Source organism: Physella acuta, unplaced genomic scaffold (genome assembly GCF_028476545.2).
Source record: "Physella acuta isolate Inbredline_101_S28 unplaced genomic scaffold, ASM2847654v3 ptg001047l, whole genome shotgun sequence".
Taxonomy (NCBI): Eukaryota; Metazoa; Mollusca; class Gastropoda; family Physidae; genus Physella; species Physella acuta.
Genome location: NW_026732564.1, coordinates 1,256 through 22,225, shown reverse-complemented (window position 1 = coordinate 22,225; position 20,970 = coordinate 1,256). Strand labels below are relative to the sequence as shown.

The 20,970-nt window shown below is 37.3% G+C and overlaps 1 protein-coding gene across 1 annotated transcript; it reads left to right on the top strand.

Annotated features, from left to right (window-relative positions):
* Window positions 1-7,100: 7,100 nt before the first annotated feature.
* On the top strand, window positions 7,101-20,316 carry LOC131955012 (putative defense protein 3). Its single transcript, XM_059318890.1, has 5 exons — window positions 7,101-7,243; window positions 10,241-10,417; window positions 17,886-18,032; window positions 19,363-19,508; window positions 20,275-20,316. The coding sequence occupies exons 2-5, from the start codon at window positions 10,354-10,356 to the stop codon at window positions 20,314-20,316; spliced, it is 399 nt and encodes a 132-aa protein (XP_059174873.1). The 5' UTR covers window positions 7,101-7,243; window positions 10,241-10,353.
* The last annotated feature ends 654 nt before the right edge of the window (window positions 20,317-20,970 follow it).

Sequence of the window (20,970 nt, the reverse complement as noted above, 5' to 3'; positions counted from 1 at the left end):
CACGTGTTTAAACTAAGTTGATAACGAAAGGTTTGTTTCATTTAGGCTGAAAACACATAAATTTAACTTAAGTTTCATCGTGATTTCAGTCACGATTTGTGTTAATGTAATCACGTTGATTAACATTAACAGCATTTAAAAAAAAAAAACTGGAACGAACTAAACGTTTACCATCTAAAGCGATCAACATTCGAGTTTGGGTGGACTAACGTTTCAGCGAACGAACGTTTATTGAACGAACGACGTGTACTCTCTTGACAGTAAAGCACTAAGTAAAATTTTCAAACCCTCTCTGATCATAACAACATTCGCGTACAGAGTCCAGGGCGTAGGGTCAAAGGTTAAAGTTCACACACAGGGGAGTGTTTTTTCGTTTTGTTACTTCCTGAGTTGTAGATGTAGTTCAAACATACAGAAAGGCGTTGTTATGTTACTACAAAGAGGTGTTTGGTTTATTCAAGGGAGCATTTGGTGTAGTAAGACGGGGTGTTAGCAAGAAAAAAATGGAGTGTTCTTTTTGTTGAAGTAGATCGCGGTGTTCGGCTCATTTAGAGGTTTATTCATAAGAAGTAGATAAACTGTTGGCTTCATTATGGGGTGATTTTGTTTGAAGAATATGGACTATTTTCAGGCGGTGTTAGTTCTATTAAAACATTAGTTTTGGTTGAAGAAAATACGGTACGAGTTGTGTTTGGGTTGTGTGTCAATTGAATTATGTCGCACACATTAATGAGAGAGCATCGAATGGCATTCCAGCGTTACGTTTCACAAGTTAAAGACTTTTATAAGAATACATTATTCCATGATTTATTAGTGTGCCATCACGATATTTAAGCATATACATTTGAATTTATTTAACCAAAGTATTTGGGTATTTTGTTGCATAATAGAATAAACCTCCAACTCCCCCTTCCCTCCAGAAAGTAAAGTTAGAATCACACAACCATACTTGTGTGTTATGATTTTTGTTTCAAATACTGGAGTCTAATATATGATGTACCCCTTTTAAAAGGATCGTGTTTTGATTAGGTTCTAAAGCGAAATGCCATGTAGAGGCGAAGCGACCCTTCCCGGCGCCCGGGGACAAACTTTCAATTAGGCGCCTCCCTCGGGAATAACCTTTCAATTTGCACCCCCCCCCCTTCAAACATTCCATTTGCATCCCTCCCCTCAAACTTTCAATTTGCACCCCCCCCCCCCCTCAAACTTTACATTTGCACCCTCCCCATATATTTTTTATATTTATAATGAAAAACTGCAGCTAAAATAATATTTTAATTTGTTTTTCCAAACCATTTTGGCGCCCCCTAAGGTCGGCGCCCGGGGACATATGTAACCCCACGCCCCCCCCATCTCACTACGCCTATGGTGCCATGCTTAGGTCACATACTGTGATGCCATACCATACTTCTATGCTTCACATATGCTTCACAAACTGTGGTCCCATACCGTGAGTCACAAGCCAAGGTCCCATACTTTGGTCTCTAGCAAAAAAGTTTCTTTAACCCCCACCCCCGCACATGACGACCTGATGATGTCATATCCGGGCCGGGGCTGTCAGATCCTAATGAAAATGACAAGCTCTAAAAAGCTTTGCGCTGTTCCCCTACCTCCCCCCCACACCCGGTCCCTTCCTCCAGAGTGTGGGATTTCCCGATGTGAGGCGTGAGTTGTGTACACGCCAGGACATGTGGATGTATGCAATGTGTACATGGTGTTAATGTATGAGTTGTGTACACGCCAGGACATGTGGATGTATGCAATGTGTACATGGTGTTAATGTATGAGTTGTGTACACGCCAGGACATGTGGATGTATGAAATGTGTACATGGTGTTAATGTATGAGTTGTGTACACGCCAGGACATGTGGATGTATGCAATGTGTACATGGTGTTAATGTATGAGTTGTGTACACGCCAGGACATGTGGATGTATGCAATGTGTACATGGTGTTAATGTATGAGTTGTGTACATGGTGTGAATGTATGAGATGTGTACATGGTGTGAATGTATGAGATGTGTACATGGTGTGAATGTTTGAGATGTGTACATGGTGTGAATGTATGAGATGTGCATTGTGTGAATGTATGAGATGTGTACATGGTGTGAACGTATGAGATGTGTACATTGTGTGAATGTATGAGATGTGTACATTGTGTGAATGTATGAGATGTGTACATGGTGTGAATGTATGACTTGTGTACAGGTTGTGAATGTATGAGATGTGTATATAGTTTGAATGTATGAGATGTGTACATGGTGTGAATGTATGAGATGTGTACATGTTGTGAATGTATGAGATGTGTACATGGTATGAATGTATGAGATGTGCATTGTGTGAATGTATGAGATGTGTATATAGTTTGAATGTATGAGATGTGTACATTGTGTGAATGTATGAGATGTGTACATGTTGTGAATGTATGAGATGTGTACATGTTGTGAATGTATGAGATGTGTACATGGTGTGAATGTATGAGATGTGTACATGTTGTGAATGTATGAGATGTGTACATGGTGTGAATGTATGAGATGTGTACATGGTGTGAATGTATGAGATGTGTACATGGTGTGAATGTATGAGTTGTGTACATGGTGTGAATGTATGAGATGTGTACATGGTGTGAATGTATGAGTTGTGTACATGATTTGAATGTATGAGATGTGTACATGCCAGGACATTTGAAAGAATGAGATGTGTACACGACAGAAAATGTAAATGTATGAAATGTGTACATGCCACCATATGTGCATGTGTAAGATATGTACAAGTCAGTACGTGTGAATGAATCACAATGCAAGAGGACTAACAAGCACCATTTGAATGAACGTGTTGTATATGTGAACCTTGTTTTACTTACATCTGTTGGCCACCTGAACAATTTGAAACATCTTTTAAACCAAGGCACTCAACGACCTTCTACTTCGTATTGGCTGGGGAAATTATATTTAGGAATTTGATTATGGCAAATTGAGTCGCAAAAACTAGCCAAAATAATGGTTACGCTACCCTTCAATTATACCCACACACAGTATCTCACAATCTGTTATACAATCGTCGTGTGAGATCCTAGTAGACTACGGTGATAACTAAAAATGTATACGTTTGTTTATAATCCTATAAAGTTTCTAGCCGTTGATCTATTTTCGTACACTGAAAAAGCTCACATTAAAAAAAAATTAAACCCAATGCATGAGTCCGTTGAATATCTTCACTACAAACTCCACAAATTATACATCCTGTTGATGTAGGCGTTTTGCTGAATGTTTTACACGTGTTAGGAAGGCTAAAAGGTGAAGGACCTTCAGATATTTTACTATTCAGGGCATTCTCAGATTTAACGTCATATTTCTTATCTTTATACCCAAGCCTACACGACGCTCATGCATTTATAAAATCTTGGTTAAATTCCAGATCACTATTTGCATATTTGACCCCCTTCCATAAGACACAGTCAATCGCATTTCTCTGGATGTGCCCCTGGCTTCAACTTAAACAAAGGCCCAGAACTCAGGAAATGATCCTATACTTCAACGTGGGACAAGTAACATATTTTTTTGTGTGCAAGATAATATTTTTTTTACCAGCTTAAAGAGTGCTATATTTGAAAGCAGATAAACAGTGTAAATAATTTATTTTTATGAAGTAAATTCCTTTTTTTTTAAACTATGCAATTTATTTTCAACATAAGAGTTTTGCTACACTTTGTTGAACTTGGACGTATTTTGAAGCAAATCATAAGCACATATAAATGCTCAATAAATCCTCACTTGTGCCAAGGGAGGCAAGCGTGTACGGTACATCAATGAACGATAACTCTAAGTTTCGCGAGATGTTTATTGTTGTAGAGCCGCAGGGTGCAACGTTGCCACGACGGTTATTCGTTAACAGTGCAGATAGGGAGATATCAGATGGGGAGATATAGCGACTCTTTGTATGGTATCATCTTGGTAGATATGGTAGATATGGTTTTGTAATGGTGCCATCTCATTGGGTATGGCTTTAGCACAGTACTTTCTTGTGTGTATGGTTTTTGTGCCTACCATCTTGTGGGAATGTTTTTTTGTATGGTACCATCAAATTGAGTATGTTTTTTGTATAGTACCGTTTTGTGGGTATGGTATTTGTATGGTACCATCTAATTGAGTATGGTTTTTTGTGTATGGTACCATATTGTGTGTATATGTTTTATGGTACCATCTGTATGGTGATACAACTTCACATTGTCGGGATATTTTTATGATGGCTCTAGTTTGGTAAGTATATTAAGTAGTTGTAATACCTTAACGGCTAACATCAAAGTCTCAAATTCGGCTCGAGTCTGTGGGACGTGCCTGAGTCGACCCAGCTTTGATGGGTACCTGCCTCTCCTTAGGGAAATTGAGGCGTCTGGGCATAGCGCTGACCACATCCCCCCTTCCCCCTTTTGTGCGATGCTACTAAAACTGATGAACTCTACTTCTTCCACCGCACGTGTCCAAGTTACGAACAGGTAAGATAGTATGCTTGAAAACTAACACGTCTGTAAATTACCTTGTGACATATATGCTAACACATTTATAGCAAGTATACTTCTATTTTATGTGTGTTTCGTCCGCCATTAATATTTGCTTACACAAATGAACTTTGATTTATATATAGGCTACACCTGTAAAATTAGCCACTACAAATGTAGGCCCTAACATTACCTAAGCCCTATATTGGCATTTGAAATAGCATTAGCAATGTTCTATGCGATACAATAAATTACTTAACAATAGCAATGCCCTGTTTGAATTATTGATGTACCATTATCACTTCTTTAATAACACAACAGCAGTATTGCCCATTTACAACCACTGACGCTGCCCTTGCCCCTTCCTATTTACACAAAATATGCCCATCACTCTGTTGTGCCTACAACTCCCGTAGATTCACCAGACCCAAGTAAAGCTTGAAATCCTTGAAACAACTTTTTAATTATTCCCAACCCGCCTCTAGTACACACAGCGTCCCTCCGCGATGATGAAATACCTTATCTGGGCGGATGAGATAACACCTAACCTAATTTTGTGCCAGTGGTCTGGGTAATTTACAGGTAAACTTTTAGATTAGCAAGGTGTTGGTTTGTGCACAAGTGAATAATTTATTTTAAAGTGCGGAATCATCGTATATTTGTCTGAGGAGAAAATATATCCAGGTTATTTTATACATTGCTTTTACCTTTTATCGTTCCTTTGATTTCCTTGTGAACATTGCACCTTTGTTTTTTAGCATCATCCAACATGCTGTATCGTACACATACATGATTATTTGTAATGGTGAAAATCTTTTGAATTATACCATAATTCCGGATCGGACTGGTTTTTCCAAGTGGCCCGGGGAAATAAATAAAATAAAATAAATAAATAAAAGCGGCCCCATCCCGTCTTAAATTTTTCAAAGTTTATTTTGTTTATCATCACGTACTGAGAATTGATTCCTACAAAGTCAGGGGCTACTTTACAGTTCTAATATACAATGATAACAAAACAACAAATCAGAAGTGTTAACTAAGTCAATAAACATTTTTTTAATCAAAGCATTGATAGGCCCATAACAGCCGCGATCATCGCGATTCAATGGGAATTTTTCTGTTGACCCAACCACCAACAACATACTTTCAACACAAAAACATCAAATAATTAACTGATCTTGGAAAACAGTACAAATTCAAAATCTTTAGACCTAGCGATTCATTGGGCGGATGAAATAGGGTTAACACGTTTCTTGACCTCGCATATGAAGGGATAATGTGGTCAGCACTAAGCCCAGCCGCCTTTGCTTTACCTAACGTGAGTTAGGTACTCATTAGAGCTGGTTGGACTCAGGGACGGTCTATTGACTTGAACCCGGATTCAAATTCAAGCCTTTCGGTTTAGCAGTCTAGCCCCTACCGCTAGGCCACACCGTCCCGTAACATAGTTATAGATAAAATTCCCGAGTTATAGATACAAATCAACGAAAACAAGTGATCTTACCAGTGATTGTCCGACCACTAAATGGATGCTATTTGCAATCAGTTATTGTAATGTCATGTTCTACGCTTTAGGCCGGGCTTATTGGTATAAAGATCGTACATAGATAACGTCTTGCCCGTGTGGTTGTAGGAGTTAACTGGGCCATTTGTAATGAGAGGACGACGGAGTTTTTTGCATTTTTGTTTTTAGGGGACAAATAAGATGAAAGGCGTGCAAATTTTCTTTACAGTCTATGTTTGTGTTGGTTTTTGGGGGAAGTTCGTGCGTGTGTGTGTGTGGGTGTGTGTGTGTGTGGAGAGAGAGAAGGGGGGTGGGGGATGAATTTGATTTGTGTGACCAACTTTAAAAGGTGGAGTCTGGCCTTTTTTATGGTGATTTATGGATTTATGGCTTTAGGGGGAGCTGTGGATACAAATCGGCTTAGAAAGTATGACGTCACTAATAGGGTAAGGAACAGGCGCGGTCTAACCTTAGAAAGTTAGTGGCCTATAAGTAAGTTAGACCTCGAGTAAAATACTTTGTTGCTAGTACTGGACTCAAAACGAAATCTTTCTTTGATATTACAACCTGTAGGCTATTTGCTAACTTGACATACACGAAAGGGGTTCTGCCACCGAATCATAATTTACGTTGTTTTCTCAATATGATTGTAAGATTACTCATGTAATATTACTCATGTAATATTACTCATGCAATTACTGATTTGACCTAGCCACTCCCAATGAAACCCAAGGACTCAAGTCCCTTGATGGCGTTGACCTAGATTCGAGGGGGTCAGAGGTTAAACCTGTTGTTGTGTCAAATAAGGTCACCTCACTGCATGTACTAATTTTATGCAATGGTTATATAAAATTAGCATTTTGAAAAACACATTTTTATCTCAGAAAGATGTAATTCTCACACATTTGTTAAATAACCCCAAGACGTATCTAAATTAACAGGAAGAAATAATTAATAATCTTAATTAATGGGTACACAAGTGAGTTTGTTTTGAAGTCAACACTCGCGTAGGTAAAATGTAATCCATCCTGTTTTGTTAATTACAGTATTTACAGTCTTTCCACTTTCTCGTATCCTGTTTTCAAACGCGGAACTGAAGCGTAGGGCTATGACTTAGCATTTATGAAGACGGTCTGTTCAATTCTCGTCGTGTTATGATTGTGTTTTTGTCCTTAGAGAAACACACTGTCAGTGTGTAGCAGACTGGTATAGCTGGTGAATAATACAGGCATCTACGTAAAGGTAGGCGTAAAGGATTTTTTTACTTAAGTTAAATGTATTTCAAGATTTTAATAAAGTTTGATAAATACTGGTAGGTATATAATATACATATCATATTTTGCTTGAATGGTATCATCGCTATAGCAACTTAACATAAATTCCAATCTTCGCACTGAATCCAATCATTAAAGATTGTGGTGTATGATTCATTTATACTTGTAGCCTTTATGTTGTTCACGTTTAGGCCCAAATTTTAAAACTAAAATTTAACGATATGGACCTACCATCGGCTCTTGTAATCGACCAGCTATAAATGTCTCAAATAAAAAGAGTTTAACAGTAAACGAAGACGACTTTTGCACATGCTTTATGCATGTACATTTTTTCACATTACGGGTTGGGGATGGGATACACCATTTCCCCCAACCCCATTTTCAAAACTATCTCGCGTGGGCCGTAATGGCTCTCGTCCATGGCCTTGACCTCCTTATATCTAATCGAACGATGAAGTCACGGGTAGCTTATTATTAGCACGAGGATCAGTAATTGATATTGATTCGGTTAGAAGGGAGTGAAATAAATCGTGGGACGAGTTACTCTAAGATAAAGTTCTGTTAGCCATTCTATCATCCGCGTAGTAATAAAAATATTGACACTTTAATCAACATCCAACACCTACCCTTGCTTTAACCATAACCATCGACATAACACTAACCCTAAACCCTAACACTAACCCTAACCACTAACCCTAACTTCAACAATAACACATACCCTTGCCATAAACAAAACACTAACCAAACACCAACACTAACCCAACACCAACACTAACCCTAAGTTCCACAACAACAACACACGCTTTTAAACCATCTACAGTCACTAAAGACACTATTGTAAACAAAGGCACACAGTGGTTAAGATAGCAGTGTAAGACTTAAGTTAAGAGGATAGTGAACGACCACACTAAAGATCAAGTGGCGGGGAGGGGGGAGAGGTTGGGCCGGAAATAAACAAAATACATCCGCAAAAAGAAAACAAATTCGTTTTTATTTTAAATTAAAATGAATCAGCACATTTATTTTTGTAACATAACGGTTTATATAACCAATTCCCCGGGTCTTGATCTACGCCGTAGGCCTAATATATCCGGCTGGAAATATAAGGATAGTATAGGTATATATATATATATATATATATATATATATATATATATATATATATATATATATATATATATATATATATATTGCCAAAGAAACCATATTTGACACGTAATTATCATAATCAACCTTGACTATTGTTGTGACCAAACAACACATGCCGCTTATATCATTCCAAAGTTTTCTAATTAGAAAGAACACAATAGCACACACTATTCTAGATATTAACCTGTCCATATCAACACACACACGTTATTTTACATGCTACCACACAAGAATAAATATATGGCTACGCCTTTACCAAGATAGCGTACATAAACGTTGAGTACTGCATGGTTGTATGTGTTAAACGTTAACCCGTTACTCACCCGACCTACAATACTATAACTATAACAGGATGCTGTTATTTAAAGCTGAGTACAACATAGTTGAACATTTTAAAAATAGACCCTTGCACGTCAGATCATACATACGACTACGCCTCTAACAGGATGTTCTACATGAAAGTTGAGTACAAAATAGTAGTACATTTTAAACAACACAACCCCCTCCCCCCTAACTTGCACGTCAGACCAAACATACGACTACGCCTCTGACAAGAGGAGGTGACGTATCATATCCGGCAGATGAGTCGTGAGTGCAAGACAGTCGTCTGTAAACTCAACACAGTCTTTTCGTCTGTAAACTGTCGTCTGTAAACTCAACACAGTCTTGTCGTCTGTAAACTGTCGCCTGTAAACTCAACACAGTCTTGTCGTCTGTAAACTCAACACAGTCTTGTCTGTAAACTGTCGTCTGTAAACTGTCGTCTGTAAACTGTCGTCTGTAAACTGTCGTCTGTAAACTAAACAGTCTTGAAATACACGATAACTTAATGTCTGCCCTGCTATTTATTAAACCTCTATTGTAGCCTACATCGTATTTATAATGTGTTGACGTCACTTGTTTTTTAACGCAAATTTTAAATATAAATTGTGCAATCCTCTTGATTTAGGTATATTAACATATAATAACTTAATTGACAACAATTATTTAACACATTGCTTGAACTAATTATCTTTGACATTATCGATCTTACTTTGTTTTTGTTTTTATTATTTTATTATTTTATTTTGATTTATCAATCGATGTTTATAATTAATTTTGCAATTACAGTAACACCCCATCTTGTTTTACATCCAACCCCCCGAGTCTAATCCCACCAACATCATGATATGACCCCTACACTATACAGACCCCTACACCATAAAGACCCCTATATCACCAGGATATGACCCCTACACCATAAAGACCCCTACACCATAAGGACCCCTATATCACCAGGATATGACCCCTACACCATAAAGAGCCCTACACCATAAAGACCCCTACATCACCAGGATATGACCCCTACACCATAAAGACCCCTACACCATAAAGACCCCTACATCACCAGGATATGACCCCTACACCATAAAGACCCCTACACCATAAAGACCCCTACATCACCAGGATATGACCCCTACACCATAAAGACCCCTACACCATAAAGACCCCTACATCACCAGGATATGACCCCTACACCATAAAGACCCCTACACCATTAAGACCCCTACATCACCAGGATATGACCCCTACACCATAAAGACCCCTACACCATTAAGACCCCTACACCATAAAGACCCCTACACCATAAAGACCCCTACATCACCAGGATATGACCCCTACACCATAAAGACCCCTACACCATAAAGACCCCTATATCACCAGGATATAAACCTTACACAAGCACGATAAGACCCTTTACATCAAACAGATAAAACCCCTCCCCAAACACGAACTTATACTCACTCACTCCCTCTTCCCCTCTTTTCCCACACAGAGCCGCTGCACGAGAAGTTAAGCATCCCAGTCAGCAATCGGATAATTATCAACACCGTTTGATTACCTCCCATCTGTGTGTTGCATTTCATTACTTCCCCTGGGCGAGCTAACATGGAAGTTAGGCCTACACGACAACTCGTAATCACAGGGATCATTTTTGCCCTCAATTTTTACGGTAAGAGAATATTTTCATTTCTGTTTTTAAACTTTTATAAGGAGAATATTGTAAGCACGAATACGTTATCCTATGTACATATTTAGAATAACGTGGGTTTTTATTTTTTTAACTTAACCATATGAAGTATATATACAATATATTACATATAACTTTTAACATGTTTACAATATGTCCGTTTTGTGTGTCTATAACGCGTATGCGATGATGTGTTGATAGAATGGGAATAAAGCTGTTATTTATAGAGCTGTTATTTATTAACACGTTTACACGAAAGTCACATCGTCTAGGGATATCAGTCATCTCTAACCGTTTTCATAGCGTTATTTGACTTCTGCTTCACACGTTATGACACGTGAAATGTCCGTGTTTTTATGCACGAGTGAGTTTAAGCTAACTAATTATCATTAGATGAAAATAATCATTGCGTGGCACAGGTTATGTTTTCTTGTTGTTTAAAGAAAATATTGTGTGGTCTGGTTATGTTTTCTTGTTGTTTAAAGAAAATATTGTGTGGCCTGGTTATGTTTTCTTGTTGTTTAAAGAAAATAATGTGTGGCCTGGTTATGTTTTCTTGTTGTTTAAAAAAAATAATGTGTGGCCTGGTTATGTTTCCTTGTTGTTTAAAGAAAATATTGTGTGGCCTGGTTATGTTTTCTTGTTGTTTAAAGAAAATATTGTGTGGCCTGGTTATGTTTTCTTGTTGTTTAAAGAAAATATTGTGTGGCCTGGTTATGTTTTCTTGTTGTTTAAAGAAAATATTGTGTGGCCTGGTTATGTTTTCTTGTTGTTTAAAGAAAATATTGTGTGGCCTGGTTATGTTTTCTTGTTGTTTAAAGAAAATATTGTGTGGCCTGGTTATGTTTTCTTGTTGTTTAAAGAAAATATTGTGTGGCCTGGTTATGTTTTCTTGTTGTTTAAAGAAAATATTAAGTGCCCCCTAAAATGTGGGGTCTATACAGACCAGCGGACCGCCACTACACTGTAATATTCAGGGGTGGACTGGCCAGCCGGTCTACCGGGGTAAATCCCTGGGGGCACGGGCAAAAATCTCAGTGGGCTTCCAGGGACGATGCTGTAAAATTCCATAGAGTTGATTGCTCTCAAAACAATTTATTTCACCATCCCTTCAGGGTTTGAAGGAAAGAAAATACTAAATGAAAATTTCAATCGTGGGTTGTGGGGCACCTTTTAAAATTTCCAGGCCTTTAGACACAGCCAGCCAACCCATAGTGCTATTGAATCTCCATAACATTTATCATTTTCTAACTATAACTGACTTGAAATCTCTTTATATTCAACGTATAGTAAACACGGCAGGTTATTAAAAGTGTGTAAATTTATTAATTTGATCTACATGATGCAGCCTGTTTTGGTGTTCTGATTCTACTTCACTTAACAATGAAGATGTTTTAAACTTGACACTAGGCGTTGCTTGTTACTTACATTTTTTCCCCAGGCAACACATGTGATTTATCGATTACTTTGTTTTTATTTATGAAAGCTCATAACAATCGATATAGACGAGCCAGTTAAGAGAGACAGAGGAAACAAATAAGCTTATAATGCTACACTGGTTTTTAGTTGTATCTGGATTGTCATTGGTATGGCGAGACAAAACTTGCCGCGTGATGTGTTGATAATTCATTAACTTAATTAGATGTGTGACATTTCAATTTAGTCATGCTGTATTTCAATTCTTGCAGGTCTAGGCGTTACCATACATAACTTTATAAAAATTACTTTAAAAATACAAAGACCTAGAAAATAAGATAAAAACACACACATAAGAAAATATGAAATCCATCACTAAATAAAACCACCCACAAAATAAAACCACCCAAAAAAACGCCTTCTAAATAAAAACACACACACATCGATACAAGAAAAACACTCCTAAAATAAAAAGAACAAACCACAAAAAAAAAAAAAAAAAAAAAAAAAAAAAAAAACCCAATAAAAATAGACGCACGGAACACACGGACTAGTAGGTCGCAATTAATCACTGCGTGACACAAATCGTCCAACTGTGTTGTACCACTTGTTGTAAAACATGTGTAGGATTTCAGCACTTAGATCTTTTTGCCTATCGTCTCTGCTGAGCGTATTACAAAATTTTTTTTTCTTTTATGTTGATCTTCATTGTTGAATGCTTCATTGCACTGAGATCAGTTTGTCTAACTTCATTGTTGAATGCTTCATTGTACTGAGATCATTTTATCTACCTTCATTGTTTCAGTTTATCTAACTTCAATGTTAAATGCTTTATTGCACTGATATCAGTTTGTTTAACTTCATTGTTGAATGCTTCATTACACTGATATCAGTTTGTCTAACTTCATTGTTGAATGCCTGATTGCACTGATATCAGTTTGTCTAACTTTATTGTTGAATGCTTCATTGCACTGTGATCATTTAGTCTAACTTCATTGTTGAATGCTTCATTGCACTGATATCAGTTTGTCTAACTTCATTGTTGAATGCTTCATTGCACTGATATCAGTTTGTCTAACTTCATTGTTGAATGCTTCATTGCACTGATATCAGTTTGTCTAACTTCATTGTTGAATGCTTCATTGCACTGAGATCAGTTTGTCTAACTTCATTGTTGAATGCTTCATTGCACTGATATCAGTTTGTCTAACTTCATTGTTGAATGCTTCATTGCACTGATATAAGTTTGTCTAACTTCATTGTTGAATGCTTCATTGCACTGATATCAGTTTGTCTAACTTCATTGTTGAATGCTTCATTGCACTGAGATCAGTTTGTCTAACTTCATTGTTGAATGCTTCATTGCACTGATATCAGTTTGTCTAACTTCATTGTTGAATGCTTCATTGCACTGATATCAGTTTGTCTAACTTCATTGTTGAATGCTTCATTGCACTGATATCAGTTTGTCTAACTTCATTGTTGAATGCTTCATTGCACTGAGATCAGTTTGTCTAACTTCATTGTTGAATGCTTCATTGCACTGATATCAGTTTGTCTAACTTCATTGTTGAATGCTTCATTGCACTGATATCAGTTTGTCTAACTTCATTGTTGAATGCTTCATTGCACTGATATCAGTTTGTCTAACTTCATTGTTGAATGCTTCATTGCACTGATATCAGTTTGTCTAACTTCATTGTTGAATGCTTCATTGCACTGATATAAGTTTGTCTAACTTCATTGTTGAATGCTTCATTGCACTGATATCAGTTTGTCTAACTTCATTGTTGAATGCTTCATTGCACTGAGATCAGTTTGTCTAACTTCATTGTTGAATGCTTCATTGCACTGATATCAGTTTGTCTAACTTCATTGTTGAATGCTTCATTGCACTGATATCAGTTTGTCTAACTTCATTGTTGAATGCTTCATTGCACTGATATCAGTTTGTCTAACTTCATTGTTGAATGCTTCATTGCACTGAGATCCGTTTATCCTGCTCAATGCTTAAGTCTTTAAATTAATTAAAACATGCTCGAAGTACCACCTGCTACACAAGCATACATACAACAGTTAATTATAAATTCTAGTTCTGCAAATGCAGAAATTGTATTTAATATCATCTCAAGTTTCTCTCTGCTAATTAGATGAAGTCGTGTTTTTTTTTACCGTATCTTGTAACCCAGGCCAATCCAACCTTTCTGGTGCTACAATCTAATTTGTGTTTAAATATTTCAGCGATGTAGAGAAGAACATTGCGACATGGGATTGTTTGTGTTAAAATGTTTATAGACTTGTTTGAATAGCGAGTTGTGGGGAGGGGGGGGGGGGTCTGCTGGAACAATACAAAAAGTTTTGTTTTAGTAGAACACGTGACGGCCACCTGCATCTGCACCGTCACATGCAAATATTACGTGCAGATACTAGTGCACATACACATGCACCTACATACATTCACTTATGCACACCTAGACAACTACAGATAAACATACAACTACAGCTTCATCTACAACTTTATCCATAGCTACACTTACATCTGCGTTATAGCCCGCACCTGTTCATGCACATTTCCACCTGCAGATACACCTACAGCTAAACCTACATCGACAACTATCGACAACTTCCGACAACTACCTACACCTACACCTACACCTACACCTACACCTACACCTACACCTACACCTACACCTACACCTACACCTACACCTACACCTACACCTACACCTACACCTACACCTACACCTACACCTACACCTACACCTACACCTACACCTACACCTACACCTACACCTACACCTACACCTACACCTACACCTACACCTACACCTACACCTACACCTACACCTACACCTACACCTACACCTACACCTACACCTACACCTACACCTACACCTACACCTACACCTACACCTACACCTACACCTACACCTACACCTACACCTACACCTACACCTACACCTACACCTACACCTACACCTACACCTACACCTACACCTACACCTACACCTACACCTACACATACACATACACATACACATACACATACACATACACATACACATACACATACACATACACATACACATACACATACACATACACATACACATACACATACACATACACATACACATACACATACACATACACATACACATACACATACACATACACATACACATACACATACACATACACATACACATACACATACACATACACATACACATACACATACACATACACATACACATACACATACACATGCACCTGCACCTGCACCTGCACCTGCACCTGCACCTGCACCTGCACCTTGGTTTATCTGTTACGTTGGGATGGTCAACCAGTTTCTAGCACACACGTCTTACATTCCACTGAGAGTTATCACGGTGGGCAATTGTCTAGAATTACAAGAGATATATTTAGTGGGTTTTTTTACGGTCTACAACAAAATGAGGTAACATACATATACATTATATATATATATATATATATATATATATATATATATATATATATATATATATATATATATATATATATATATATATATATATATATATATATATATATATATTATTTTATTTTATTTTATTTTATTTTTTTTTTCATTCCCAACCTATATAGACCCAATTCTATCACACACGCATACACACAGAAGCACCTATACTCTCTCACACACACACACTAATCCTCATTAGCGCTGGTTAAATGACCATACATCACAACTCTAGACGTAAGTCTACGGCCCACAAGCCACTGTTCCCCCAGACACAGCTACATTTCCTGTCATTACCGAGGGTGATCCATCAATAATTAATTGGAGTGTTCAGTACAAGCTGTTTGTAATTTCATTTTTTTCTAATGGCTGGAAATTCCTAGGAAATCGGAAACATTTTTTCCCAATTGGTCTGTATTCTTCTCGGGGCAGTCAAAATGATTTGAGACATTTTTATAACCATACATAGATTTGACCTACTCTGATATGTTTTTTTTTAAATTAATAGATCAATTAAGAATCTGTTATAAAACAATGAGTCTAATTAAAGTTGTCAGAACCAATGACTTAATTATCTCTTAAAAACTCGTGACATTCGTATAATTTAATACCTAACGCCTCCACTAAAGTATGAAGCGAAAAGGAAAACTTGCTCGAATTTTAACCCTTGACTTAGTGTTTATATATAGGTTGTCATTCCCATAGTAAAATAACTAGTATCTCAAGATTTAACTAATTCTCATTTTATGAATCCAGTAGAAGTCTAAACCCTAATCCAACCTAACTAGAGAAGTTTCCCACATTGAAGCCTGGTTCTTCTAATTTTCTGTGCTTTAATATATACAGATGTTAAATTATTTCAGTCAATTTATAAGTCATACTCTTCATCTGATAATACATTTTTCGGTCAATTTTTAAAGTAATTTTGACCATGGTTGTAAGACTTCGCGAGATACCGTAGAAAGATTTCAACACTGTACACTACAGCACGCCGTCAGGTCTGCTAATTATCTTTCCAGATGTTTGGCTTCCCCCCTAATTAACTCCACGGTCATCAGTAAACACATCTTTTGCAAGGTCAAAGGTCGCGGTTAGACCAGACAGGAAGAAACAACCAGCGTTATTTCTAGCCCTAATACCTCAAGGCGCATGTCGGAATGTCGTGGTTAATCTGTCTGTTATTCACGATAGGGAATCGGGATAATCAGATATTAATTAAATAAGATTATATATAATCCGTAGGGATATGGCGGAGTTTTATGGCGTTATTGTGATATGTGGTAGTGCGGTGGAATAAAGCAATGTTGTTCTATAATAGAATTTAGTATCGCGACTGTTTTACAACTTAAACTCCAATTTTCATGGGTGGAATGACTTCTATGGTGAGACAACTTTTATGGTGACACAACTACAGTGAGACAACTTTTGTAGTGAGACAACGTCTATAGTGACACGACTTGTATATTGCGTACGTCCATCCATCAATATAATGACAACTCCAAAACCAAACAACTGCTGTCTTGTAGTTTGTTCTGGTCGGACAAAGGCTAAAGAAGAAAATACAAAAAAAAAAAGCAGGCTGAAATCGGAGTCAACGGCATATATGGTTCATAACAAGTTGACACGCAGTACTTAATAGTGATGTAGGAAATTCATTACAACACTAAAATTAAGAACTAAGAAGCAAGTCTTATACATATTCTTTAAAAAATAGCTTCCATATACAAATTCAAAATTTTAAATTATGACCAATTTGAAGTGCAAGTGGTATGCTGGATCAGTTACATAAAATGTGTCTTTCGTTCTCTTTCAATCATTAAACAATTTGCTACAAGATACGTAAAGCAGACATTCAGCATTTTACCACCACATTGCTGATTGTAAGCGATGCATTCGTTAGCACAAACATTCCCTAATTAGAACATGCCAAGCATAGTTTAAAACTGGGCTAGAAGGTGAGCGAGTCATTACAAGTAATAACAGTCCGCACGTGAAAACTCGCAACACACCCCAAACCTCCATAAAAGCTTTCGTGTCGGTTGATTTTGTTACCAACACACATGCCATTTTTGCAAATATTGGGATATTAAATTCTGATGTCCTGTTCAGCTGTAGCAGTGGCTACCACACGACCACCTCTATCCTAATTTACTTTTATTTATCCCTGCTGTAGCTAGTCTAGTAGCTACCACACGAACACATCTATCCTAATTTACTTCTTATTCCTATAGCTAGTCTAGTGGCTACCAGACGAACACCTCTATCCTAATTTACTTTTTTTCTCACTGTAGCTAGTCTAGTGGCTACCAGACGAACACCTCTATCCTAATTTACTTTTTTTCTCACTGTAGCTAGTCTAGTGGCTACCAGATGAACTCCTCTATCCTAATTTACTTTTATTTATCCCTGTTGTATCTAGTCTAGTGGCTACCACACGAACAACTCTATCCTAATTTACCTTTATTTCTCCCTTCAGCTAGTGGCTACCACACGAACACCTCTATCCTAATTTACTTTTATTTATCCCTGTAGCTAGCGGCTACCAGACGGGAGCCCCCATGAGCACATGTCTAACCAGATATCCCAAGCATGGAGCCAGTACTCAGCAGCAGCCAGTACCCTTCATAATTCAGCTCTCCCAGTCAACATACACAGCCGGCACTGAGCAGTTGATCAATGGTGACGTTTCTTTTGTAGCATTATGTATAATCTATCTAGCAGATCTTTATTTTTATTTTCGATATACCAAAGTATTATTTTCTGTGTGTTAATATGAAGTATTTTTTCTATGCAATATACCAAGCAAACTGTTCTGAAAGGCATTTTAAATAATTTTTATGTATAATTTACTCAGCAGTTTTTTCTGGATGATATGGATGATATTCTTAAAGTAATTTTTCAGTGTACTCTAGGCCCTTATAAAGTACATTTATCAGGAAAATATGTCCTATATAAGATTTCGTTTTTCTTGTCGATATACTCATACTCAAATAAACTGTTTATATTATAGTTTATTCAGACCATATATTTTTTTCTTCTAAGTTACCTAGTAGAGTCGACATTCTACAAAGCTTTATTCATTATACTTTAACAACGAGCTGGTTGTATTCAATGATTATACCCGTTTAACTCTTGGCCAAGTTCGTGTGAAGTATACAGTTTTTATGGTTGTATTCAACGATTATACCCTTGTTTAACCCTGGTCCAACTTTAGCGTGAAGTAGCATTCAGTTTTTAGCCTTCCTTCTCACGGCGTTAATTCTCCTCGTCCTGTCACATTACAGTGAGTGGTCCCAGGTTCGAATCCTTGCCACTCCATTTCTGAAATTGGATTTCGTGAACTCCGACAAAAACCATCTTGCTAAACCTGTTTTCTTGCGTGTATCTTGTAAATACAGCTCTATAATGGGCTTATCCGTCATCAGCTTGCCATAATGTCTAAATGGATTTGTTCTCAAATCTCTACATTTCCTTGTCAACCTCAGTTCATCAAAGTTTTTTTCCACCTTTGCTCTGAGGATTCATCAATATATTTAGCTATAGACAGTTTAATTACTCTTACATTGTCTGAGAGGAGTAACCTAAATTACAAATGTTCATATATCTAGCTTTTATGTCGTTGTTTTTTTGGGCGGGTGGGGGGGGGGGGGGGAGGTTGTGATTAGATATTATGAAGGGGGTGGGTGGTAATGGACATCGGGTAAGCCTTCGTGTCCATTTCTGGATCTGCCCATAGTGATACAAATATAAATAATTAAAATTACAATAATGCCACGATTTCTAAACTACACTATATATATATATATATATATATATATATATATATATATATATATATATATATATATATATATATATATATATATATATATATATTCATCTTTTCGTGCACAAGTGTCCCCCCCCCCCCTCTTACCAATCTACTTCCCCCCTCCCCATATTCTGATACACCAATACCTATAAATAAACCAACCAACGCCAAAATCTAACTCTCGGGTACCCTCCACAGTCACCGTACGCGGCACGGCTGGCCACGGGTTCAAAGGTCTGCAAATGGCCGCTTTCAAGGCCAGCAACGAGGAGGAGGCGGTGGGAACGTTCCAGACTTTTGATGCAACCAAATACCGAGCCTTCACGTGTCATGGGGGCTATAAGGTAGCACGCATGCTAGGTGTAGCAGTCTAAGGTAGCACGCATGCTAGGTGTAGCAGTCTAAGATAGCACGCATGCTAGGTGTAGCAGTCTAAGGTAGCACGCATGTTAGGTGTAGCAGTCTATATCTAATAACTTTTTTTTCCATTTGAAGTAGGCCTATCATTTATGGTTAAGCTGCTGTCCAAAAATAGACTACTTAAAATATATTTTTAAAAAAATTTACGCACCTATAACTCAGTTTGATTCACGTTTATATATAGGCCAACATGAATGGGGAGGGGGAGCACTTAATATCCTTTTGGGGGGGGGGGGGGGGAGAGGGGGCGGACACTGGTAAAAGTATGTTTTCTATATAAATTCCATTTCGTGTTTGGGGGGGGGGGGAGAGGGCGGTAGACTTTTTTCGGGGGGTGGGGGGCTCTGTCATGTTTAGCTTTACGGTTAGTAACTAAGGATAGGATTATGGTAGGCCGTGTGTTAGAGTTTAGGTTAGCATGGGCATAAACATGTCAAATTTCTAGCTAGTTAGCTAACAGAGATATCCGTTTTTAAAGAAGATTCTGTTATTGTAGCATCATCGGGCACAGGTGTACAACATACACCGATAGTAGTTTATTAGCATAATTTACGTTTTGTATGGTTTGTCTGTCCCAGGAAAGTGCGATAACCCACTTCAACAATTTTAGTTTTGAATGATTTGTCTCCCCTAGAACAGTATGATAACCCACATCAACAATTTAAGTTTTGAATAATTTGTCTCTCCTAGGACAGTATGATAACCCACATCAACAATTTAAGTTTTGAATGATTTGTCTCCCCTAGGACAGTAAGATAACCCACATCAACAATTTAAGTTTTGAATGATTTGTCTCCCCTAGAACAGTATGATAACCCACATCAACAATTTAAGTTTTGAATAATTTGTCTCTCCTAGGACAGTATGATAACCCACATCAAAAATTTAAGTTTTGAATGATTTGTCTCCCCTATAACAGTATGATAACCCACATCAACAATTTAAGTTTTGAATGATTTGTCTCCCCTAGGACAGTAAGATAACCCACATCAACAATTTAAGTTTTGAATGATTTGTCTGCCCTAGGACAGTATGATAACCCACATCAACAATTTAAGTTTTGAATGATTTGTCTCCCCTAGGACGATATGATAACCCACATCAACAATTTAAAATTTGAAACATTTGTCTCATTTAGGACAGTATGATAACCCACATCAACAATTTAAGTTTTGAAACATTTGTCTCATTTAGGACAGTAAGATAACCCACATCAACAATTTAAATTTTGAATGATTTGTCTCCCCTAGGACAGTATGATAACCCACATCAACAATTTAAGTTTTGAATGATTTGTCTCCCTAGGACAGTATGATAACCCACATCAACAATTTAAATTTTGAATGATTTGTCTCCCCTAGGACAGTATGAAAACCCACATCAACA